At 34.5% G+C, this 27,499-nt stretch overlaps 1 protein-coding gene across 3 annotated transcripts in view; it reads right to left on the bottom strand.

The window, feature by feature from the left end:
* Window positions 1-27,499, bottom strand: part of ZNF654 (zinc finger protein 654) — an 88,576-nt gene continuing 61,077 nt past the window's right edge. Inside the window, exons 4-9 of one of the 3 annotated variants that reach the window (XM_043892836.1) lie at window positions 19,961-20,096; window positions 16,874-17,076; window positions 16,153-16,292; window positions 9,289-9,430; window positions 3,730-6,076; window positions 1-3,132 (exon numbers count right to left, since the gene is read on the bottom strand). In XM_043892836.1, the coding sequence (XP_043748771.1) occupies window positions 3,125-3,132; window positions 3,730-6,076; window positions 9,289-9,430; window positions 16,153-16,292; window positions 16,874-17,076; window positions 19,961-20,096 (2,976 nt within the window). In that variant the 3' untranslated portion in view covers window positions 1-3,124. Of the gene's footprint in view, window positions 3,133-3,383; window positions 6,077-9,288; window positions 9,431-16,152; window positions 16,293-16,873; window positions 17,077-19,960; window positions 20,097-27,499 lie in introns of those variants that run through there. The other 2 variants (XM_043892835.1, XM_043892837.1) reach the window with 2 other exon arrangements.

The raw sequence follows: 27,499 nt of genomic DNA, 5'->3' as shown, positions 1-27,499 counted from the left end.
TTACCAACAAGGACAATGTTTTATTGAACAAATCTATGTACAATACAAAAAATTTCTTGAAATGAGACACTATTGTTGATTTATTGCAGTTCAATGGCTCAGTTTTAATTTGTACTCTTATAAAATGCAAAGTAAAATAATTTAATGTTCAACAAGGAAGCACAAATTTCCTTTCTTGCTGAATCTGTAATACCTTTCACATATTAACAATTCCAAAATGCATATGCAGCATTTAGTCATTCTGAAAAGGTGTTTTACAGTACCAAATAAATTAAAAAATAAACACTACCATTCTTTTTAGGTTTTTCACCCATACTACAGTTTGAACCAAATATGAAAGGAGTACGGCTGTACTTTCAAGTGTGATTTGAAAAGAATCACAAGTTTGATGTTATAAGTTATCTTTTCATTATATAATTGGTGGTTTAAAAGAAAATAAAAAATATGGCTAAAGCCCAAAGTACCAGTGTCCTTGTCCACAAAGGGTCTCCTTTTCTATCTTCTCCATAATATCTGAGCAGCAAAGTTTCAGATTTGCTATTCTTTTGACCTTACTGAAACATAGCAGAAAGCTAGTATTTAATATTTCAATGGAAATTTTTATTTGACAATGAAGGATTGAAATCTGGTCCATGTAAGATAAACACATCCTTAAAATAGAAGGAGTAGAGAAAAAAAAGATTTTGAGGAATAAGAAGAAAGCTTCCTTGTCTTCTGAATCTCACATTAAAACTGTTGGAAGTTTACGCACCTCGTAAAAGCAAAATGATGTAAGTTTTATAAGGCATACATAAGAAAATGCACATATTCTTTCAATAGCAATCATTTGATAAGTAAAGAGGTTAGAATTAGAACAATGTGGTCCAACAGAATTTTATATAACAATCCCTTGATGTATAAACCAATTTGAACTCAGTCTTTCAGAAAGTTTTCCCTTAGCAAAACAAAAGTATAAATAAAACCTCAAATTAAAGACAAAAAAATAACATGTGGAATATGTTTAAAACATTTTGGTATGAACTACAGAATGAATGAAAACAATTTGCAGACATGAATTTATGTCAATAGTTACAACTTATAAAAAAATAAAAAGTTAAAAATGTGATAAAATGTTAAGCTGTGGTTTTAAACTTCTGGAAAACATACAAAGCAGAAATATTTCAAAATAACTTCACTGCCCGTATGAACTAGTTTCCAAACAGGCTTTTTTAATACATGACTGAACTGAAATAGAACTCAAGTATTATATTTTAGTATCAGGAAGCATGGAAAATGTTTTTTTCTTTATATCCTTAAAAGACATAAACATCTGATCAAGTTGTTTATCTTATGTTATTTAAATGTAAAATCCATAGCCTAATATAGGCTACATAACAAAACAAAAACCTGACTTGACTGAAATGGACTGCTGACTATAAATTGCATAGTAGTAAATGCCTGTGATAAATAAACTAATAAAATTGGGACATTATTTTAGATGTCTGATTTATCATGACCTGGAAATCCTAATTTAATAAAGTCTGGATCCTGTCCATGAAGAAAAGTCTCACTTCCTTAGTAGCTTCATTCAATAAGCTTTAATATCCCAAAATTTAAAATGTAGGGTCTGATGAGATTATATACTTTGAACAAGAATAAGACCAGTTGGAATAACTGGAATATTTGGTTGACATATTTGTATGTTAATAGCTCTGTTTTTAAAGAATCTACCTTTGCAGCTTTTGTTCATCTTACCCCTGCTATAGATTAATACCCTATTAGGTAAAAGGAAGTCTTTAAGCTTCTTCTTTTAAAGACTATACAAGTGGAACACATCTGAGAGGGTATTTTTAAAAACTTTTTAAACAATTTATTGGCTATTAAGTTAAAATCTTCCTTAGGAAAATTACTGGTCATCAAAGAAAATAAATGCATCAATATATCTTACTGTGTTCTTGCTGTGCAAGTTTTTGTGTAAATATTTCCTTTTATATATAAAAATTACTATTCAGGCCAAATTTATCAGAAATAAATAAGAAAGCATGAGTAATATGGCTTATTTTAGAATAAACTCTCCTAATTGAATAAAACCAATGAATTCTTGACCTGATTCTTGGCTGCATGTTTTTTTTTTTTACAGCCAGTTATTTTCATAGGACTGTACTTAGATAATTCACATTAATGTCTAAAGGACCTTACTATGAATCATCAAGCAATGTCCTAACACTACTCTATATACAAATAGAAATATCCCAGTGTGCTTATACCATTATTCACATTGAAAAATTTGCAATTCAGTGTTTTCTTTCAACTAAGACATCTAAGACAGCCTTTAATGGTCTTACATTCCTCCCATCTCTCCCCAGAGTTACTGATAATATGTTTTCTATTGAGGCTGCTGCTTTACAGCTCGTTGGTATTATAAAAATGGAAAGTGGGAGGTTCTGTCAAGAGCTCATTAGCAAAGCACTATTGTTTTGTCTCCTGTTAATTTTCAATGCTGGCATGCCATTCACTGAACTCTGACCTAATCAATCCTTTGGAAACAAGTTACAATCTTTTATGGCTAGGATGGTGATAAGTCAAGTTTTATTCTATCAGTTTCTAAATAATAATAAACCAAATAGAAATGGTTCCTTGAAGCATGTTTGACCCAAAAGAAGGACAAAATCTGATTATGCATGACAAGAATCCTATTTGTAGAATACTGTAAATTGTTTATTGTAAACCATTCCTTCTTTTATATATATATATGTACATATATATATATAATGGGTTTGTCTTTCCCTTTCTGTAAGGCCATAGCTGGTTATCCTTTTTGACTAGTTGCCTAAACATGTTTCTCACATAAGCGAAACTGAACATGCTGCTATTGATCATCATCAACTTCTTTAAAAAAAAAAAAAAATGTGGTTTTTCTGGATAACTGGTACTTTGGGAGTTTTGTAATAACCCTTTTGGAGTCTAAACCAGCACATCTCCTCTGTGGGTTCATTCTAGAAAATGTGCTTTGTCTTTATCTTTAGTAATCCAAGATCGCTCTAAAATTAAGGCCATCAGGGAAATAGCAAACTGATGATGCATTTTCTTGTAGTGCTTTTTGCACACTACTGCTTGATCGACAGATCTTTCTGAAACATTTTTATCAGGCACCTGTAAAACAGAACACGTCTGTTAATTCATATTTTATAGATGTTCATCTAGTATTCTAAAGTTAGATTTCCTGTTTATTTATACCCTTACTCATTCAAAGAATATTAATATTAGTAGAAAAGCATGTTCTTCTTTAGCTCAGTTTGTTTTTCAATTATTTTGTTTTTATTATTTTTCTTAATTTTTGTTTTTGTAATAGAGGCTCAGCTTCACTTGGTTTATGTTCTGGCATGCAGATGAAAAACACTTTCATCATAATTAGTTTGTCTTCAGATTTCTTATTACATAAAAACATGGGATGAAGAAAAGCCTCAGGTAGTTAAAATGTATGATCCAAAAGTATGAAAAAATTGTGTTTAAGTTCTGGCTTCCACAAGTTCATAGGCCTATGCCTATGCAAATTACTTGTGAATGTCAGTTGCTTGATCTATAAAACAGGAACAGAACCTTATGGTGGTTGTATGGATTACAGGAAATAATGTACGGAGTAGTGCTTTATTATCTGTGTTATACAAGTGTCAATTTTTTTAACCTTATGACGATTTATGGCATTTTCTACTTCTACAGATATACCTACTGAGAAGACAGCAGACTTACTTTCATCATCTGAATCAAATCCAAAGAGGGTCTGACATTTCTTTTGTGCAAGGTGAGCCTCAAGTGCTTCTGCATTACAGTAGGTGGTCAGGCATTTGCCACATCTTAATCTTTTCACTGATTTTTTACAAACGTTATCTTGATCAGAACAAGCATCTACCCTATCAGTCAGAAATTTTCTGCGTTTTGGCATACTAAGGTACCGTTCATCAAGGTAACTGGGAGGCAATGGTCTGACATATGGCTTTGTTAAAATTAAGCCATATGAAGTATGTTCGCTCGTCGGATTTGGTTTGGAAGGTGCCTGAGATACTGGCAGGGTACTGTGTTCTTGTGGTACAACACTGGGTAAAATGGAACCGTTTTCTGTCCTGATTCTATTTGTATCAATTTTGAAAGCAGGATCTGATGAAACTAAAGGTGTTTGCTCTATTCCACTGTGTCCATTGACTAAATCATTAATACTACAATTATTTTCAGAATTTGGCTCTATGTCAGGCATCTTTTGGTCTGTCAAGCTTGTATCAGAAACAGTGTCATCAGAATGTTCATTTCCATTCTGAATTAAACGGTCTGTTTTCTTTTCCATGCTTTCTATGCATGTCTTTGGTTCTGTAATATCTTTCCTTGATTTGCTAGTAGAAACTGGCAGACTAATAGTCTGTCTCTCATTACCAGATGAGTCTTTTTCCTGATGATTAGATTTTGCGTCTGTAAGAACATCCCAAAGAATTGTTTCACTTGGTTGTGCAGATGATTCTGGTGTTTTACTTAAATAGTGCTGAGCTTCATGTTCATATAGCAGAGGAAGATCTTCAAAAAGCTCATGGCATTCTGGAAAACTACACTGAGCTTGAAATATCCTGTGACTTTTTGTGTGCTGAGCAAGTTGGAATGGCAGCTTAAATGATTCATTGCAATTAAAATGCAAACAAAAATACACATTTGGATAGCTGTGTCTATTAAGGTGATCTATAAAATGTTGAGAATCTTCAAACTGCCTTTGACAAAATTTGCATTTTCCTTTGCTCCACTTCATTACTGTTTGCCGCACATTTAAATCAGTTGGATGTACAGTCATTGCATGCTTATTCAGAAATCCAATTCGTTTAAATATCCTGACACAGCCAAGAGCAGGGCACTTAAAATTTCCTTCTTGATCTGTTGCATATATGTCTTTTGGATGACACACAGCTCCATTGATTTTATGAAGTACTGAACTTTCTTGATTCAGGTCATAGTCATCTTCTTCATAATCACCTTCCTCATCTTCTTCCTCCTCATAGTCATCCACACAGATAGGTAATGGCTCTGAGACATTATTTAAAGAAGTATCAGGGCTGCCATTTTCAGTAATGTTTTCAATAACATCTTCTGATACACTGACAGGAATTTCAGTGAATTCACCCACATGTGCAGGGATGACGTCTTTTTTTCCGTCACTGGAACCAGTAATAGTCTCTACTTCCAAATCCTTATTATCAGAATTCCCATTTTCAAATGAAATGAAAGTATCAGAACAATTCATTTCTTCCAAAGCAGGACTTTCTTGATCCTCTTGCTGAGCTGCAGCAATTTGCTGTCTCTGTATTTTCTTAACGTGATTCTTTAAATGCTTCTGCATAAGTCCTTTGTTTCTAAATTTCCTGCCACATATCACACATGAAAAACTGCCCTTTTTCTGATGAGCCTGGGCATGCCTTACAATATGACCACCTAAAAATTCCTTGTTACATAACATACACCGATGCCTTGGGACATTGTGATCTACTCTGGAAGCATTAAGAGCTGTAAGGTTTTTCTTTGCATTAATAGGGCCTTTTGGTTGCACTCCAGATATATCATCAGGATCAAGCTCTCCAGTGCTTTGATCTGTAAGAGAGTCAAGCCCTTCCTCTAAACCGTGCTGATCCAATGCCTTTTTTACATTACCTGTAGAATTTTCCAGTGCACTTTCATTTAGAAATCTAACTGCTGATTTATCACTCAGTAATGCTACACAGTTTTTCTTAATCATTATGAAGTTCCAGAATTCAGGATCAAAAAACAATCCCTTTTTCAAAATTGGAAGTAATTCAAAACGAACGCGATTCTGAACACTGCTTGAGCCTTCATTGTATTCCTCGTCTGGGCGTTTGTAAAGCTCTTCGACAGTACGATAAGCTTCCAAGGAGCGCTCAAGAAAGAATATCGAGAGTGCGCAAATCCTGAGAATCTCCAAATCATTTGGTAGAAAATGTGCAATTGTTTTATAAATTAGACATTTAGTTTTGGGATCATCATGAAGATCTAGTTGTAGAGCACAACCACATATTTCAACACAAATTTGTAAGCCTTCTTCTTCAACCTGTAAAAGAAAAATATTACCACTGAATACCTTCTAAAAAATCATTAACACTTACTAGTTTATCTTTTTCAAATACAACTCTGAAATGAAAGCTGAATAAACAAACATAGTATTCTAAACATGCAGTTTTCTTCAATGGGTAGCCTTGTTTACTCTTTTTTAATATGTAAATAAATTTCTTTTTTTTACTTGAGAATAATCTGGAAAAGATTGCATTTTAGCTTCAATTTATTTAATTTTCAAGTTTACAAGCCTTACTAACCATAATAGAAAATGTTATAACCTTATGGTGATTAAAATATAAATGCTTCATAAACTTATGGTGATTAAAGTTTATTACAAATCTAGATTTTTTTTTAAAAAAGCATGGCTTATGGAAACTCTTTCATAAAGCTGCACTAAATAGTATTACTTATTTTACTTATTAAGTAATATTATTTATCAAAATAAGCAGAGAAATGTAACCCATATGAAGAAGGCAATTACAAACTTTCCAAATCAGTAAGGTATCAGAATAATGAACGTACTGAAAGTTATCTGAAAAGTATTCAAGCTTTGAAACTTTTACTGATGACTCAAATATAACTGCATCAAGCTTTTAGCTGGGAATTTGTTGACTATCCACCTGAATTCAAGTTGTAAATAATGCCTCTAGTGATTTGGAATGATCTGCTCGTTTGAAGAGAAAGAGCTAAAGTGTTTTTAACAGTTATGTGTGTGTATCATATTGCCTGCCTATGGTAAATTACGGATGACAGGGAGGAACACTACTTTGCCAGCCTTATGTCCTCTGAGTCCCTTATGTGCTATGTAACCCTTACAGTCCCACAAGCAGACCTTAACTTTGCATGTCACTTTACCCAGCTGGTAAATTCCTATCTCCTACTCATTCTTTGAGATCCTAAATCACAGGGACAGTATCTCATGTGGTTAGCATCTTCTGTGGTTATCATAGGACTTGGCATATAAAGACCTTTGAATAAGTGTTTGCAGAATGAATGAGATCAGATATATTATACCAATTTTAGTCTTCTGTAAATCTACCATTTACAACTTGGAATCCTTCTCTGAATTTGAATTTCTTATTTCTTATTGTTACTTATAATTTCTAATGGTCAGTTACAAAATCTGCATAAATTTTCTGATACAGCAAATTCAAATCCACTGCTTCAAGACAATTCATTCTCTTTCTCCAAAGTTCTATCTACATCCTCTACCTTTCTTTACGAATTATAATGTATTTAGTTGCTGAGGTTTAAAAAAATTTCAGGATCATCAGAAAAGGGAACAGGCTAAGGCTACTTTCTAACCTGAAAGCCCTTAACCATTCCACTACATTTAGGAATTGTTTCAGCTTTTAGTGTAATATTCAGTCCCTTTTGTATCTGTAGCAACCCGAACCCCACAGCAACTAAACTCTTTGATTAGTTTCCCGATCCACACTCTCATGTTAATGCCACTGGACAGTTATGAGAACCAAATAATAAAATGAAGAAGTCCTCTACAAATATCAGTATTACCTTATTCTATCCTTTAACACCCGGCTGAAAGCACCCTCCTCTGTGAAGCCTTTTCAGATGCGCTATCTGTAATGTCTCCTTCTGAACTCACAGCGTTACCTGTGCCTCCTGTCACAGCACTGAGGCGTGTGAATGATCTACTCCATCAGATGAAATGGGTTTAGTAGAGTGTATAAGAAACTAAGCACATTTAAAATACTTATTTCATCTTTGAATTTTTCTTATCATGTATTCTTAAGTTGATCATGCATGTGAAATTGAGAAAGTTCTAAGATAATTGGCTGAACTTCACCTATATTTTAAACTTTCTGTAAGAGTCTCTCAATTTTTGGTGAAAAGTGAAAGTGTCAGTCACTCAGTCATGTCCTATTCTTTGCAACCCCATGGACTGTAGCCCTCCAGGCTCCTTTGTCCATTGTTTTCTAGGCAAGGATACTTGAGTGGGTTGCCATTCCCTTCTCCAGGGAACTTCCTGATCCAGGGATTGAACCCAGGTCTTCTGCACTGCAAGCAGATTCTTTACCATCTGAGATGAGAATCATTTGTTTAAAACATATAGAGAGAAATGTTTATTTTTAGAAAAGTTTTACAGGTGATTCTGATACACTTCAAATATTAAGTGCAAAATTTGTACTCTACAGCATAGATTTTTTTTTCCCCATTTTTTGGTGGCACGAGAGGTTAACTTTGATGATGCATTTAAATGAAGTTTCACTATTTAATAATGAAGCTATTAATGTAGTTAGCTAAAAAGAACCTAAAAAAGTCCTCTTGATACAATGCTTTATATCATGGGAATATGATACCAAACTTTCTATCAGGGGAATATGATCACTACATGGTCATACATCTAATGAGTGATGCAATAATAAATATGACAAATGCATAAATGTATAAAAAATTAAAATATACTATTTAATGGATGCCTCCTTATGTATTTAAAAGTCCACATAAAGATTTAGTTAAATGGAGCTATCTAAAATGTAAGGTAGCTTTATCTTTCCTATCTTTGTATTCAAAGTTCTGTTAATATTTGAGGAGAAAAAGTAAAAAGATCTGTAGGATCTACTTTCATGTCTATATAAGAATCTTATGTAGAATTGTACACACTTGCCAGTAGCCCATGAAAAACTTGCTTCAGAACTATTTTTAAAAACAGGTAATGGGTTTTTACTCTTATTTTAAATAAACACTTTAAAAATTTGTCCTTAGGTTTCAAAAATGCCTCAGAATTCATTGTTCCTTTTCATCTAAACATCAAACTTAAAACTATCAACTGTATTTCTCTATGACAATGAATTAGGTACTACCTATAGTTACACAAAGATCATTTGCAAATTAGTTAAGATTATATAAACAGGATTTAGAATAATGTTAAAAGTGACAGGCTTATTTTAAGAAAAGAGATAACAGTTTCTTACAGAAGCAAGTTGTTCTCACATTAAACTTTATGTAACACTAAATTGGCTTTTTAATCTCTTTTTTTTTCACTTATTTTAATTTATGTATAAGCTTTGTGTCTTGGGAGTTTAAGGTTAGGGGGAGGGGAGTATATAATATATGGAGAAAGTGGCCTTAAAATATTTCTTTACTTCAGTTACATGATCAAATAAATTGTATAAGAGATGCAAGTATCAGTGAATTGTCATTTAAATTTAACTTAAAATGAAGGGATAAATATACATGATTTACCTCATCTTTAATGATTTTCATGAAAGGAAATATGACTCTCACATTAGTTGCTGTTCTTAAGAGCTGGTAGCACTGATCTACAAAAACTTGTTTTGAAGGATTAGACTTTAGCTGAAGTTTACTCCATATGAAAATCAACTCCCTGTAAATGAGAAAAAAGAGAAATATCAAAAATACAGTTTATTCAAATACAGATATTAGCTGTCTTTCCTTGATTCTATAGTGCCCTGGCTGGGATGTATACAAAGTGGGTGTAAGTGGATATTAAGTTAACTCCAAGCTACTTCCGAAGCTACCTGTTTGGGAGTAACAGAAGCTGGGGGAAAAGGAGAGATCAGAAATTACGACTTGCAATGATACAGAATGTATCCCAATCATATGCCAACAAACCTAAGGCATCTCTAGTACTTGATCAAAACACATTCTAATTTCAATGTACCAATATTAATGAGATTACTTAAAAAAATAACTTTGACCTTTAAATTAATATCCACCTGTAAATTTAGAAATCAGTGTTGTACTTTCTGCAAAGAAGAAATGGTTCATACTCTTAAATCTATGAAGATACCAAAAGTACTACACATTAAAAGTGTTAAGTACATTATAGCACTGACTCTGAAATTTTATGTTTTACACCATCTACTCTTCCATTACAGTGTAGTACTTTTAAAGGAACAAGCTATGGACCATTTAAAATATTTCACAGGTAGATTCTTTTCTAAAATATGGAGGGCAGAGGAATCTGGTGTGCTGCAGTCCATGGGGTCACAAAGAGTTGTACATGACCAAGTGACTGGACGACAGCAACGGAAGCGAGCAGTGGGTTTTGAGGCAAAGGAAACTGTAAGATGTCACTGTAACGTTTGGATATTACATTTCAGCAAATTAGAGTTCCTTGAAAAGTGTCATAAAAGTTACATAAAGCATCATAGTCTAAAAAGTATTAAAATAATTGATGAAAATATTTATTTTTTAAAAGCGATATACTGATTATGTACTTTGAGCGAAGCACATAAAGCTATTACATCTAAGGACAGTTTGACTACTACCATGAAGGTGCACATACTCTATTTAGAGAGACAACCCAGAAAACACAAAACAAAGAACGAGGGCAAGCAACGCAGAGAGTGAAACCAGTTTCCCTCCATCTCACACTAGCTGGGGAGGTGTTCCTATTTCAGTCCACCGCTCACTTTTGTTTGCACACAGAATTCCTTTGGGAAGCTCATGAGGTTTCATACCATGCTCCCAAATCTCTAGCTCTGACTTATTCTCCAGTTTGCATAACTGGTTATTTCCATTTAGATTGGTTTCTATCACTTTAACCCATTTCAGTTCAGTTCAGTTGCTCAGTCATGTTCAACTCTTTGCGACCCCATGGACTGCAGCACTCCAGGCCTCCCTGTCCCTCACCATCTCCCGGAATTTGCCCAAGTTCATCTCCATTGAATCAGTGATGCCACTAACCATCTCATCCTCTGTTGCCCAAAGACACTAAATATTCCTCTAATCTGTTTGGTTCTAACCTGTTTGTTTTTCATGGTCTCTGTATTTTTATTATACTTTTGCCCACAATGTTATCATTCTCAATGTTACCACCTTAGACCCTTTAATTTTCCATGTACTTCTGTAGGGGTTGCTAAACTAATCTGCTACCAGTCTCCTAGATTATTTCATTTAGTACTTGTTCAGTATGCTTTATGGTGTTAAAAGCAACAGAAACATGGGTTTTGGAGTCAGAAGCATCAGGATCTGAATCCTGGGCATTCTTCTAGGTTGGTTTCCTCAGTGTCAGTTAATGTGCTTTATTTATTCTCTTTTTTTGCCTGTTGATTGCTCTACTTCGAAAATAATTATTTCTAAGATGAGCTTATCTGCCAAAGTCCCTATCAAGTACCTTCTTCATGAAAACTTTCATGAATACTCCAAACTAAAGTGATAATTACGTCAGAACAGATCTTATCTCTTATTGATTTCATGCCTTTCATAAACTTGTTTGTTTTATAAGGCCTGTTTCCTCACGGATTAATACACTGTAAATCTTTTCAATGACACACCATCTAGTGGAGCTAATGGACAAGAACAGGGATTGAGAATAAATGCGACCTACTCAGGAGGCCCACGTCTCAATCAGGCATTGTATACCAACTGGGATGGTGCTACCCAGTTCACAGTGAACCAGCATTCTCTAAGAATAGCCCTAATATACACGGCGGGAACCTCAGTGGCCATGCCTTCTATATGACCCTCGTCACTGTCCCTAAAATACTAATCTAAGGATGGGAAACTGACCTCAGTTCAGTTAGAACCCCTGGAATGGTCTCAACTCTAAACTATGAAGCCTGGGGAGTGTTGGCATTCTTCTGGTCTACAAAAAGAAAGACTGAAGCCAACTGGCAGATCAGAGATACTTTTAAAAAACCCCAGCAATCTCAACATTCTTGTTAGCAGTTATTTTTGAGGACCACCCATACCTTTGCCCTTTATGTGGCTTGTGTAATATCCCAGGATCCATTCAATAAGTGCTACCTTTTTCCTAAACCAGTTAGACATAGAATGACATCATTTGCAAAGTGACTAGAATAGATTCCAACTCCATTTTGTTATTATTAATAGCTGTGTGGCTTTTACCTCTTTTATCCAGAATTTTCTTACACATAAAAAGCATTAAGACAGATAAGTGAAAACACCTAGGTAAAATGTCTAGTATATACTGATTTTTAATAAATCGCTTACTGATAGTCTTCTTTGTGAAGACCAGAGGGAAAGTTTAATGAAGCTTCTGTTTTCTTTTCCCAAAAAGGGTCCTTACAAAAAACATAGCACTGGGACTTCCCTGATAGTCCAGTGGTGTAACAATCTGTCTTCCAATGCAGGAGATGCAGGTTTGATCCCTGGTTGGGAACTAAGATCCCACATGCCTCAGGGCAACTAAACCCACTCACCGCAACAAGAGAACCTACATGCTGCAGGCTAGAGAGCCCGCACCCTTAAGAGCCTGCACACCACAGGTAGAAAAGCCTGCATGCCACAATGAAGAGTCCCGCATACCTCAATGAAGACCCAAGTGCAACAAATAAAAAACAAACAAAAAGCCTCACAGCACTGACTTGGTGTACAAACACATCTCCCAGGTAGCTTACTGCTAATATAACCATCAAGTTATCTAATTGCAGAGAGACTATAAAATGATTTATAGCCACTCTTACCACATAGATTTTTTTTCATACTATACCCATTTTATAGTAAGTAATATTTAATAGCAGAGGCTGCTTAGGTTTGAATCTTGGCTTCATTTAGCAATCTCCTCATGAGATTGCTGGAGTAAAGGAGATAATAAATACATAAAGCACAGACTAATGTAAGCACTCAGCCAATATAAGCAGCTGTTATTATTATATTATTATTGATGGTGAGAGAACTAGATTAGTAGCTTGTTTCATTGGCTTGAGACAGAGTAAAACTGGACTGTACATCAAGTTTCATCCTCAGAAAGGGGAGATGAAGAACAAGCTGAAGACCAAGATGAAAGAAACAACACAGACCTTGTAAGCTAGAAGAATCCCATGAAAACCAACTTTTAGAAGAAAGAAGACCCTAGCACTCAGAAATATAAAGGATAGAGGTAAAACAAATAAGAGCTCAGGCAATCAGAACTCAGCCTACTCAGAAGGAAGGACAGAGAAGCAGGCTAAGGAGTCCTTTTTTGTTAGGCAGCTGAGAGGCACACACCCACCTTCTATTTTTAGAAGGTGACTGTGGCCAGGAGCAGGAAAGATAGGCTCTGTTCTATTTTTAAAGTTCCTCTCTAAAGAGTAGAAATCGGTTAGCCAAGAGAAGAAGAAAATAAAATGTTTTCCTGGTCATTTTTTGGTTTGTTTATAGGTGATTCCAGTTTACTTATAAGTATGTCAAAATGAAAGACTAAAGATAGTCTTAAATAGTTTAATAAAACCAAGGGTAGAGAACATTCCTATCACCATAGAAAAGATAAACAGTAATGATTATACATTGTTTGAAAATAATTATCTATCAGAAATGATAATACTTTGAAAACTACTTAGAAGCGTATGTCTTAACCACTGTCTCCTGATCCTCTTCTCTATTTGCAACTCCAATTTACATAGTACACTTTTGAATAAAAATTTGTATAATCTAACTTAGAGTACAGTCCCACAGAAGATAAGTCCACTAGTTTCTAGACCTAACTCTATTAATTAGCTTTTGACTCATCTCTGAATCTAAATATTTTAATCTATAACATCTATATTAAATAAGTTTATCTTTACGCCTCCTTCAAACTATTGTTTTAAGTATCTAAGAACTTAAATAAGACTTAGTTTTCTCTCGAGAATTGGTGACATGTCAAAGTGGTAGTATTGTGTCTGTGTGTACTGAGGTAGGGGAGGCAAAAGTTATTAGGATTTCTTTCTAATTATTCTTGATTTTATCTAATAGTAAAATACTCTCAAATTAAATTAAATACTCTTAAATTAAAATACTCTCAAACCACATTCTGAATTACATGATTACTTGGATCATGTAATTGGATGCTTCATATGTTCTAACAACTTTTTAATGGTTTTTTAAATGCTCAGAAAAACTAAGTCACATAATACCATTTATATTAGCACCCCCCCACCTCTTAAATGAACTACTTAGCTATAAATCTAGCACAATATGTATGAGATCTACATAAGGAAAACTACAAAACTCTGATGAGTGAAATCAAAGGGGTAAATAAATGAAGAGATAGTCCATGTTCATGGACAAGAAGACTCAATATTATCAAGTTATTAGTTCTTCTCAGCTTAATCTACAGATTCAACCCCAATCTAAATCCTGGCAAGTTATTTTATGGATATGGACAAACAGATTCTAAAGTTGTTATGGACAAACAAGAGACCCAGAATAGCGAATACAATACTGAAAAAGAACAAAGTTGAAGGACTGATACTACCCAACTTCAGGACTTAATATAAACTAACATAATGAAGACAGTGTTGTACTGGTTTAAGAATAGACATATAGATCAATGGGAGAGAACAGAGAGCCTAGAAATAGATGTACATAAATACAGTCAATTGTTCTTTGACAAAGGAGCAAAGGCAATGCAATGGAGCAAGTATCTTTTCAAGAAATGGTGCTCAAACAACTAGACATTCACATTTAAAAAAAGATGAATCTAACAGATCTTGTGTGTTAAGTGGCTTCAGTCATATCTGACACTATGCAACCCTATGGACTGTAGCCTGCTAAGCTCCTCTGTCCATGGGATTCTCCAGGCACAGACCTTAACACCCTTCACAAAAATTAACTAAAACTGGATCATGGTCTAAACAGAAAACACAGAAGACCTTGTGTATGGTGATGCCTTTTTAGATATAACACCAAAGACATGATCCATGAAAGAAATAACTGACACGCTGGACTTCATTAAGATTGAAAACTTCTCTGTGAAAGACAGTATCAAGTCACAGACTGGAAGAAAATATCTGTAAAAGACTCATCCAATGGATGACTGTTATCAACAATACACAAAGAACTCTTAAAACTGGACAATAAGAAATCAAATAACCCAATTAAAAAACAAACTACAGACCTTAACAGATACCTCACCAAAGAAGGTATACAGATGGCAAATAAACATGTGAAAGCATGCTCCACATCATATGTCATCAGGGAAATGCAAACTACAACTAAATTAAAACAACAACGAGATACCACTACACACCTATTATAACGGCTAAAATCTGGGACACTGAAAATAAATGCTGGTGAGGATGTAGAACAACAGGAACTCTCATCCATTATTGGTGGAAATGAAAAACAGTACAGACACTTTGGAAGCCAGCTGGGCAGTTCCTTACAAAACTAAATATACTCTTACCATAAGTTCCAGCAATCATGCTCCCTGGTATTTACCTAAAGGAACTGAAAACTAATGTCCACACAAAAACCTGCACACAGAAGTTTATAGCAGCTTATTCATGATTGCCAAATCTTGGAGGCAACCAAGATGTTCTTTAGTAGATAACAGATAAATAAACTGTTGTACATCCAGACAATGGAATATTATTCAGCACTAAAAAGAAATGAGCTATCAAACTATGGAAAGACATGGAGGAAACTAAAATGCCTATTACTAACTGAAAGAAGCCAATCTGAAAATGCTGTATATTGTATGATTCCAACTATATGATACTCTGGAAAAGGCAAAACTATGAAGATAAGGGGCAGGGGTGGGAGGGAAGAGATGAATAGGTCGAGCAAAGAGGATTTTTAGGGCAGCAAAAATACTCTGTGTGATATCATAATGATATATATCATTATGTTTGTCCAAATCCATAAAATAATTAACAGCAAGAGTGAACCCTAAACATAAACTGGACTTTGGGTGATTAATATATGTCAATGTAAGTTCATCTTTGGTTAAAAAAAAAAAATGTACCATTGTGGTGAGTGTCTTGATAATTGGGAAGGATATGCATTTGTGGAGACAAGGAGTATGTGGGAAATGTCTGTACTTCCCTCTCGATTTTGTTGTAAACCTAAAACTTCTCTGAAAAATAATCTCTTAAAATATTTACAAATAACACTCTAAATGTAGTGTAAAACATAATTATTTCATTATAACACATTTCTTAAATATTACCACTGTTTATTACTGGCACATGATCATTTTCTTTTTTAACCCTTAGGTCTTAAAACCCATTGTTTCTTGCACAATAAATGTGTATGGTGGGGGGTAAGTGGCTTAACATTTTCACATAACTTTAAAAAAAATAAGGTATAAATTCTGCTGACGAATTCTCCTTCTGCATCCCATCTCACCATTTCTTTGTCTGCATTATGAACACTTACCAGATACAGTACATATCCCCATTCTGGAGCTGTGAAATAAGAAAGGATTCACAGAGTTGCAAGGCTAACATAGTCTTGCCTTCTTTTTCAGTGTTACAGATGATATCAATTCCACTCTTACAATCAGTTTTCAGTAAATGCTATAAGATGAAAAGAAAACTCAGTTCATATCATTAAAAATATCTAGAAAGATAGCTGTAATAAATGTTTAAGCATTCAGAAGAATTTAGATTTCTAATTTTCTTCTACAAAGACAATGAATTATACAGAACTATATTTATGTTTTTCCATAGTTTCACTATATAGCACCTACAGTTTATAATGACTACTTTTAACCTCAATTTGTCCATAGCTTGTAGGTACGTAGGGTCCATATTAGGAAAAGATTAATTCTTTCATCTTAAAAAAAGACCAAAGTAACAAACATTGGAATTTAATTTCTTAGTATTTTAATTAAGATGCAAAATCCTGATGCTTCTCAGTTTTTATTTAACCTGTCACACCAGAAACTCGCTCAACATGAATAATGCTTATCAACAAAAATTTTTCACCATTTGTTAATATGAGCTAATTCAATATGAGCTTAAAGAATGGTGTCAAAGGGAATACATCTAGATAATCTAACCTTATGGCCTTTGATAGTACTGTAAAAGGAATTTACCAAAAATGGGCTACATATTTTTCGGTAAGTTTAATAGGCAAACATAATCTCAAATAATACCTCCTGGAAAAGGTGATCTTCTACAGGTGACATAAACAGACAGGTGAAGAGTGCTTGATGGAAGTACAAGTCTTTACTGATTTCTGGGTGATTTATACAACATTTAATAAGAGCCATTGCTTCAGGTATGCGTTCACAAGCAATTAGGTATCTGGCACGTAGTTCAAAGAATAGTGGATTTTCAGAACTTAAATATTTGTTCACTATATTAAAAAGAAAACAGACTCTTATTACTCTCAAGAAAAGACTGTCTTAAACATTTTTCTTTGACACTTGAGCACTAACACGTAGTATCTAATTAAATCAACTATTTAATTAAATAGCATTTTCCTTATTAGGAGTTTGTGAAAAGAAAATATCAGTTAAATGATTGGAAAAATGGCAATAAAAAAGACAACAAAACTGTGCCCAAGAAATATTTGCTGATTCTTTCTCAATCTAAAGAAAGAAGCAAAATTAAAAAAAAATAATAATAACACCATGAAATATTCTTTTTTTTTGTTCTCTAATGTTAAAATATGTTTCAAATGACACAGGATCTGGCATTTCTTTCTAGTCTAAGATTATGTACTTTGTCTTCTTACCATATTTTCATTACTGTAAGATTAGAAGGTTAAATCTTAATCTGTCATTAAAACCATATTACTTCAGATTAATTATAGAGAAATATAATCTGAATTAATGAAAAGTTCAGTCATAAAATACATTTTATTACTTTCTAACAAAGTAATCTAAATGTAATGTCAGATAGGACTGCTTATTAATATATGTCCATTAATATATGCCCAAGGATAATTACTAAACTTAATACTTGTTTTCACACAATTTTAAAATATATAAACACCTTTACCTACATAAGTTTATTCAGACCTAACAACAACGTCATGACAGATATACTTGTTTTACAGATCACAAAACTGAGTCTCAGAGAGGTCAAATGACTTGCCCAAGGACAAAGAATTAATTAAATAAGTGGCAGAGCAGGAAATGGAACCCATATTTCATGATTTCAAATCTAAAAATGTTTTAGTTAATTATATATATTTAATCAATAGCTTCTGAAATGCCTATGAATGATGTTTTATTTGGGCTTCAGCATTTGCCTTGCAACTCTGTTTATAATATATGAGCAGCAGATACTCATTTGTATAGTTAATGCAAAAATAAACTTCAGACTGATCTTTACCCTAATGATAACAAGAGCTGAGTCATCCACATTAATGAGCTTCTAGAGCAGCTTTTCCCAAAATGAGGTGTGCTAGGGTAAGTATAAGAGGCGTGTATGAAGGACCATACATGGTATGTGCTGTGCTGTGCTGTGCTGTGTTTAGTCGCTCAGTCGTGTCCGACTCTCTGCAACCCCATGGATTATAGCCCACCAGGCTCCTCTGTCCATGGGATTCTCCAGGCAAGAACACTGGAGTGGGCTGCCATGCCCTCCTCCAGGGGATCTTCCCGACCCAGGGACTGAACCGTTGCAGGCAGATTCTTTACCATCTGAGTGACCAGGCAAGCCTGTGAACTGTGTATACAAAGGCTGTCAGCCTCACACCAGCCAACAACTGGTTTGTTCCAGCTCCTAGTCAGAGAAACCTAAAAGTTATCCGAAAAACCCAAACTCTTCTCCTGCTCTCACTCCGAATGAATCTGTCTTTGCCTAGCTCCTGTCCCCTCTGGCCACATTCCCCAGCTTCCTCAGATTCATTCAAGGCTGTTACCCCTGCCTTCCCTATATATGATGGTTCATAGTTCCCTCAATAATCCAACTCTTCCTCCTCCGATGTAACTACTGCCTCTGTCTTCAGTTTGTTTGTTTTCAGTTCCTTTCTGAGAACTTCACATCAAGTGTTAATTCTCCTTTCTGTCCTTTATATTTATAAAACGATACCACTGCCACATGTACCTTAGCTCTTTCCTTCTAGTCTTCTCCTGTTTCCCATCTCATTCCACCACTCTGCATTATCTCTCCTGGTCTTATCTCTTTTTTCATCTTCTCTCACATCTCTTCTTGTCCCCTGCACTTGTATCTGGGGGTCAGTTTGCTCAGAATCACAGCTCCTTCCCCACTCAGTTCTTCTCACAACCCACTCCCACCCCTTTACCTGGGACAAACAGAAAGATCCTAACACACTCAGGCAATTGGTGGTGTGCAACGTTTTCTCACCAGACCAATGTCTGGATGGTTCCAGCTAGAGGTCTGTCTTTTCAACCTTTGGCCATGTTGTAACTGCACTCCATACGCTCTCCATGCTCTCCAGTGTCCAGACCTTTGTGCTTATTCTAAGTTTTGGTGATCCAAATGTTCTGGGGCTCAGGAATAATATGGCAAGTATATATATATATATTTTGAAGAATTAATTAGAAATAGTTGACAGAGCTTCCTGCCTTCAAAAGGAGATTTTGGCTCATAGGAATCTAGATTAGAGAGAAAGTGATGTCAAAAAGGTATGCAGGTGGTAAGGGGATGAGGCAAAACTCCTACTGATGAAGGAAGCTTGGGAAATACTGCTCTAGAGTATTTGGAACTCAAATTTACTTACTCATTTAATTAGTCATACATTACTTATGCATTCATGTGGTCATTCATTCAATAAACAAGTACTGATACTGAACACCTACTACTGTACCAGGCACTGGGCTAGGTGTAGGATATGTTAGTGTTTATCAAAACAAAAGCTAAAGGAGTTCCATCCTTCACAGAGTTTCCTGTATAAGGGAGATTCCATGTGCTTAAGCAGGGTGGTGTTGTTGTTTTTTTTTAAGGGTGTTCCTACTTAAATAGATTTTAAAAACATAACTGAAGTGACAAATACAAACTCTTTGTAAACAAGTAGCATCTGGATACTAAATATGTTAACAGTCTGAATTCCCATTTTAATAGGAAATTACTAGAGATAGTTTTACCTAAATCTTGTGTCAAATCACTCTTGGGTTGGGTTAATATAGCAAATTAAACACACTTCATGTGAAAATACATTACTCTGATTCAGTATTGTGAAATAAAAAACACTAATACTGCTCTAGCTGGAAAATGAACTGTGTCTGCTTCTCACAAATGTAGGCTTAGCTTTGAGTCTCCTGCAGTACCTATCTCCTGAGATGCTGGCTGGGCTTTTAGAACAGCTTGCAACACAGGATCTTCCCATGGGCCACCATCTCTAATGATTCGAGTCACCAGTTCCAGATTCACATTTCCATATCTGCGGAGGTGATTCTGGCATTCCTAGGAGAGAAAAATCATTTTGGCTTTGTGAATTTAAAGGGGTTAAAACTAAACTTGATCATCATTGTCAATAAAATGACTGATGGTCAATGAGGCAGCTGTTAAAACTATGAAAGAGAAAGGGTTGCTCTAGTAACCTAATTAGGGTGTCAAAACCCCATTAGTACACAAACAGGCTTTAATGCCAAAGGTTACACAGTTTGTACATAATTGGACTTAGAAAATCCCATTATAGCAGGGATAAAGTGTAACCTAAGGAAAAAACATAAGGGATGCATCATTCCTAGGAAAAGAACCGGGTTGCAAAAATATAAAACATGTATGTTCAGTTATGTGAGGGCTCATTAAGTTTCTATTAACAATGGCAGGCCTGACAATAAGAAGGGAATAAAGAGGTCCCTGTTCAGTGCAGACTCTGGCTGGCAGGTAGGTACAGGTCCTTGTCCCTGATCCCAGATGTAGAATCTTAAGATGTAGCAGAGGTTGGAAGATGGAAATTCCATTCCACACTGTTGTATAAGTAGATTTATAGTCTTGAGATGAGAAATGAAAGGCTGAAGGAATGAATCTAGCCTATAATATGAAGACTTTGCATTAGATTTAAGATAAAGATACTATTGATAAGTTGGGCATTAACTGATCATTTGTCTATGCATTTGTGGGGGTTACAAAAGATATTTGAAATGTTTTATAGACTGGTGATTAAAATATGAGTTATGTAACATAAGTTTGTAAACAATGTTAAGATAACTTGGTTTACTTAGATTTACATGATTTAATCATTTGATTATGCATCTTAGATTCATTATGTACTTTGTTAGGTGTTTTTAAAAATGTTTCATGGAATTTGATAATTTAAAAAGATTAACTGAAGACTTTAGTGAAGGTATAGATAGATTTATTTTTTAATGCATAAATTGAACTTAAGGCCTTAAGAAAAAACTAGATACTGACATTGGCAATGCTAAAAACTGGAATAGAATGCACATTACTTAAAACACAAACAACTGTCAAAATTTTCTTCTGTGCTCAAAAAATCTCTCAGACATGAAAAACTTAGTTATAAAGCGAAGCTTCAGGATAAAACCATATATATTTACAAATTTTACTTAATCATTAGACTACATATTCAAAGTGGCAATTAACATTTTGCTTTTATTAAATTGTCATGTTCTTTCATTATTTCAGTAGTCCGAAGTGATATCTTTATGCCACTTTTCATTCATTGTTAAAATACATGAAAGAGGTTTTGTCTTTTAAGAGAACAAGGCAGTAGAAGAAATCAAGTTTCAAGATAAAGAACCATTCAAAGAAGTATCATTAAGTCAAAACATGAAAATAACTTCTAAAAGTTATTTATGGAATTCCCAAATTAAAATAAGCAGACAAGCAAACAAAAACCCTATAAGCAGTGGGCAAGTTACTTAACCTTTCTGCTTTTTCAGTTAACTCCTCTACAAAATGGATACTAAAAACACCTACTTCATAGGATTGTTGTGAGGATTAAACAACACATAGTACTGAAAAGTGCTTGGGACAATGCCTGGCACATAACAAATACTAATAAATGCAAGCTACTTTTTTCCTAGTATTTTTAAAGATTCTGAATAAATATTTAATTTTAGGACACCCAACTGCTTAGTGTAAAATTAATTTCTATATTTCGATGTGTCAGCATGTTATAGCACTCAAAAAATAAGGTATAAGGTTATTGATCAGCCATGATTTTTTTAACACATGGAACACAGTAATGATCTGGGCAATGACTTCACGGATAAAAATTATAATCAGTTTCAAACCTCAAGGTAAACAAATTCCTAAATTACTCTAGACATACATATCATTGCCCATACAAATTAAGCTACTGTAAGTTGGCTTTTGGTCCAAAGCACAAGAAATAAAGTGAGCTGGATGCCAGCCTATGAATCACCGGTGAGGCTTTCACTCTGCTGCAGATAAAACAGCATTTTAGCACTGTGGCACCTAAAACAGGACTTGGGCCTAAAATCAAAAGATGATGAAACACATCTACTGCTAATATCTTAAACTTGGCAGAAAATAAGAAACACTTGGAGGTCTTGTTAAAAGATGATTCCCAGACCCCAATTCAAACCTAATTATTAAACCTACTATTTAATTATTATAATTCAAAGTTTCTAAGGGAAAACCCTAATAATCTGTATGTTTAACAATAGCTATCCCTCAGTCAGCTCTGGCATATGTTTTGATTGTATCTCCTACATTTAAAGTGTACTGTCATAAATGTTTATACTATAAAGTATATACATGTACTCCTTCCTACCAATCCTTCTATTAAAATTAGTAAATTAGCTTAAGTTCATTTTCTAAGATAAAATTACATTTAAGTGAAAGTTTTGTTTTTTGGTGCATGCACTCGAGTCAAATACAACATATTTTGGAGACCGCTTCTATGGGGATGTAAGTCTGGATAGGAAATAGAGATGAAATAAAGATTTCACTTTGGTCTATTTAATAAGAAACAGAATGAAAGAAAAGTTTTTAAGTGTCTTTTGGCTCATTTCTCCTTAAATAGTATGGTGGCTTTTTTGAATGGTTTTCAATTTAAAAGCTCTCAAGTGAAAAAGGAAATACTTAAATCACTCTAGATTTACAACTTATCTTTTCTAGAGTATATTTACATTGCATTTTTAGGAGGTTTATTTAATTAAAAACTTGGACCTATATATTAACTTAATCCTTTATTAACCTACTGCATTGTGCTAAATATATTTCCCTTGGAAACTTACATTCAGCCTTGTGTCTTTGCCAAAGTAGAGAGAAACATAACTTCCTCACTCTTCTTTTATAATCTGTTTAGTTCCAGAAGACTTTTCTTTCCCAAACTTGCTGCCACTTTAGAGTTGGCCACCACAACATGTCTCTGTAGCTGCAGGTCAGTGTTCTGGCCATTACACAAACTTAATCTGAATCCTTTCGTTTATCTTAGTATAAGAGTTCTTAATACCCAAACTTCATGTTTAAGGACCTCTGAATTTACCAACCTAACTGATTCACCTATTAATGAACACCACGACTCCTCTTCTCCAGCCTGGTTTTTAATGTCTCCCAAACTTACCTCGTACTTTCTTGCCTATGCCTTTTCTCCTACCACTCTCTCCTACAACTTTCTCCTGTCTTCCCACTGAGAAGCCTCCACTAGCTACCTCAATCCATAATAATTCTCCAGCAGTATTGAAAATCTGTACAGCTCCACTCTTCTGGTACTCATTACATAGGAGAAAGGCCCTGCATTACTGACTAGGTGTTGCCATCTTACTACTTTAGGTAGTAACTACTTTAAGTAGTTAAAAGTTTCTTCAGTCAGAAAAGGAAAGGTATACCAGAGAAGACATATTCTTAAATAATAAGTAACATTTTAAATCAAATTAGGATTTCACAGAAATCTGTGAAAGTAGAAGCACTATGAAATATGTCTTACTTTGAATGAAATCAGATTCCAGAATAAAAGTATAAAATACCACATCAAATTCATTCGTAAGCAAGATATTGCAGCAGATGAAAGCAAAAATATAAAAGGTATTCAATATGGTTGATTTATAAAAACAAAGACTTTAAAATACAGCAAAATCTTTATAACACTTTGAAATGAGAATGATCATATCTTTTATCAATATATTTTCATTAGCTATGGTAAAGTACTTCAAAGGGGGTAAAATTCAAAGATGTTATGCAGTTTTCTTTTACAAAAACAGTTCTCACAAATTTGCTGTTCTTTTCTGTGATAGGTTTCTGAGAAGTATTTATCTGATGATTTTGAAAAACTTAGCATTCTGAGTTTTCTAATATATAAAGAATAGTATACAGTGAGAAAGTTACTACTCTGTAAAAGAAAGTTCTTAGGAGATGATCATTTAAAATAGATGTTTGGATGTATTTACATCATTACATGACTGTTGTTGCCCCAAATCAATTCCAACTATAATGCTTGTATCTATGCCATAATTAGAATTTTCTGTTTAAAACATCCTTCATTTGGAGCATTTTAATGAGTTTTCAGTTAATTTGTTAAAAAACGGTTACTATTCAAGAAAACAGTGATTTCAGAAACAACAAATTTAGTCAAATTGAAAAAAAATTGAAAATTGCAAATTTTTTATTAAAAATTTTTCAATAATACCTTAAAATTAAAAAAAAAATAAAGCACATTCAGTCATACTGGTGTCATTAAAGTTTTACGCTGTTAAAATATTATTTTACTACATATTTTTGTTCTTTAGTTGCTAAAATCATGTCCAACTCTTTTGCGACCTCATGAACCATAGCCCATGAGGCTTCTCTGTCCACGGGATTTCCTAGGCAAGAACTTTGGGGTGGGTTGCCATTTCCTCCTCCAAGGGGTCATCCTGACCCAGGGATGAACCCATGTTTCCTGTATTGGCGGGCAGATTTTTTTACCACCAAGCCACCTGGGAGTCCATATAGTATTAGTGAAAGTGAAAGTGTCCATCACTCAGTCGTGTCCCATTCGTTGTGACTCCATGGACTGTAGCCCACCAGGCTCCTCGCTCCACAGGATTCCCCAGACAAGAATACAGGAGTGGATTGCCATTCCCTTCTCCAGGGGATCTTCAGGACCAGGGATCGAACCTGGGTCTTCCACACTCCAAGTAGATTCTTTACCATCTGAGCCACAGGGAATATTTCCAAATACTACTGTATTAGTACATGTACATAAAATAACAACTATACACATATTGGGGATATATGTTCAAACTTAAAAAACAAAGTCTGAATGGGTATGATAGAAGTCTAAGGATTCCTAGTTTTAGGTGTTATTTATTTTTAATTTGTGTTTGGTATCAGTTATAAAACTCATCTTCTTCTTTTGATCCTAATGGCTTGGCAGTTTTCTTCAACATCTCCTGGTCTGCTTCTTCCTTGCCATTCCTACAGTTTGCACTCTAGTCGATGCCTTCATCTGCTATTAGTCAGATAGCCGCACTAAGGTTTCTCATTTCTCCCTCTCCCCATTAGGGTGGTCTTGAAAAGGCTTTAAAATGTTAAGACCATGAAGCATTTAAGATAGAAGTATAAATAAAAACATTTCTTTAAACCTATCCTTTTGACCCATACGTTACTTCAAACACATGGCTGCATCATTTAGTAGATTAGGGAATACTGGAAAGAAGGCTGAGCTGAGAATAGGATTCTATAAACCTCAACTCATTTGAGCTTAATTTTCTGATCCATAAAATAAGGAATTATTGGATTAAATTTCTAAGGTGAGTCTCATCTTAAAATTATAAAAAATTCATTATTGCATATAAATTATCCATATTTCATTTTTAAAAATAACTAGAAATCATGTACTTATAAGTGAACTATTGGGGCTTTTGAAAAAATAAAAATATTTATGAGTTATTGTTTCCTATTTAATAAACCTGATTACATTTTTATACATCTAAAATTTTTAGGTAACAATGTAAATGTTACTTAGTTTTTCTTTGAAGGGGAAATCAATCATAAATAAAGTAAAGCCACCAACTCAGAGTATAATCAGATTTCAGAATTAATTGGTAGTTGCCATGATAATGGGCTTCCCTTGTGGCTCAGATGGTAAAGAATCCACCTGCAATATGGGAGACCTGGGTTTGATCCCTGGGTTGGGAAGATCTTCTGGAGGAGGGTATGGCAACCCACTCCCAGTATTCTTGCCTAGAGAATCCTCATGAACATAGGAACCTGGCGGCTATATATAGTCCATGGGGTCACAAAGAGTAGGACATGACCAAGCAACTACACACAGCACAGCACAGCACAGCACTTTCAATTTAAAGACAGAAAATTTAATTTCTGGATATCTTATTAAGAAACATTTACTTCTAATTTAGTTTAAAATTATTTTTACATAGAAAGTCTGAAGATTACAAAGAAATATATTTCTATGTGTGCTGAGTATGAAAGCACAACCTACCCAACTATCAATAATTTACAATAAGTAATGAAATGATATGGCCATCAGAGAAGTGCTATTGTTAGTTCTAACCTGTAAGATAGACCCTGAAGTAGAATTAAGGTAGCTGCAAGATTTACTTGAGCTACCTTAAGGTTACCAGGCAAACTAAACATAAAATATGACTCCGTGAATAGGTCAGTCAAGAGAATAGGTCACAATATGGGTTATGCTACAAATTGACAAGTTACTTAAGCTCCAATAAATATTGTTGAATGAATGAATAAAATTTCTCAGGTTTTTGGTTTAATCATTTATTTAGAAATATTTTATCTGGGAAAATATATATTACTTCAAGTATTAATATGTTCAGATAATATGGGAACAAAATTTTGAAACTGCTTCTCACAGAATGCCTTGCTCTTAAGCTGATATTTGTTGTTCAGTCGCTCAGTTGTGTCTGACTCGTTGCAATCCCATGGACTGCAGCATGCCAAGCTTCCCTATCCTTCACCATCTCCCAGAGTTTGCTCAAACTCATGTCCATTGCATGGAGTCAGTGATGCCATTCAAATATCTCGTCCTCTGTCATCTCCTTCTCCTCCTGCATTCAATCTTTTCCGACATCAGGTTCTTTTCCAATAAGTTGGCTCTTTGCATCAGGTGGTCAAAATATTAGAGCTTCAGCATCAAGCCTTCCAATGAATAATCAGGGTTGATTTCCTTTAGGATTGACTGGTTTGATCTCCTTGCAGTCCAAGGGACTCTCAGGGGTCTTCTCCAACACCAGTTTGAGAAAGTATCAATTCTTCGGCACTTAGCATACTTTATGGTCCAATTCTCACATCCATACATGACTACTGGAAAAACCATAGCTTTGACTAGACGGACCTTTGTCAGCAATGTCTCTGCTTTTTAATATGCTATCTAGGTTTGTCATAGCTTTTCTTTCAAGGAGCAAGTGTCTTTTAATTTTATGCCTGCAGTGATTTTGGAGCCCAAGAAAATAAAGTCTCTCCCTGTTTCCATTGTTTCCTCATCTATTTACCATGAAGTGATAGGACCAGATGCTATAATCTTAGTTATTTGAGTGCTGAGTTTTAAGCCAGCTTTTACACTCTCCTCTTTCACTTTCATCAAGAGGCTCTTCAGTTCCTCTTCACTGTGTGCCATAAGGGTGGTGTCATCTGCACATCTGAGGTTATTAATATTTCTCCCTACAATCTTGATTTCAGCTTGTGCTTCACCAGTCCAGCATTTCACATGATGTTCTCTGCATATAAGTTAAATAAGCAGGGTGACTATATATACAGTCTTGACCTACTCCTTTCCCAATTTGGAACCAGTCTGTTGTTACATGTCCGGTTCTAACTCTTGCTTCTTGACCTGCATATAGCTTACTTAGGAGGCAGGTAAGGTGGTCTGGTATTTCCATCTCTTTAAGAATTTTCCACAATTTGTTGTGATC

Source organism: Cervus elaphus, chromosome 31 (genome assembly GCF_910594005.1).
Source record: "Cervus elaphus chromosome 31, mCerEla1.1, whole genome shotgun sequence".
NCBI classification, from domain to species: Eukaryota; Metazoa; Chordata; class Mammalia; order Artiodactyla; family Cervidae; genus Cervus; species Cervus elaphus.
Note: the sequence above shows the minus strand (reverse complement) of the source record. Positions and strands in the feature narration are given on the sequence as shown.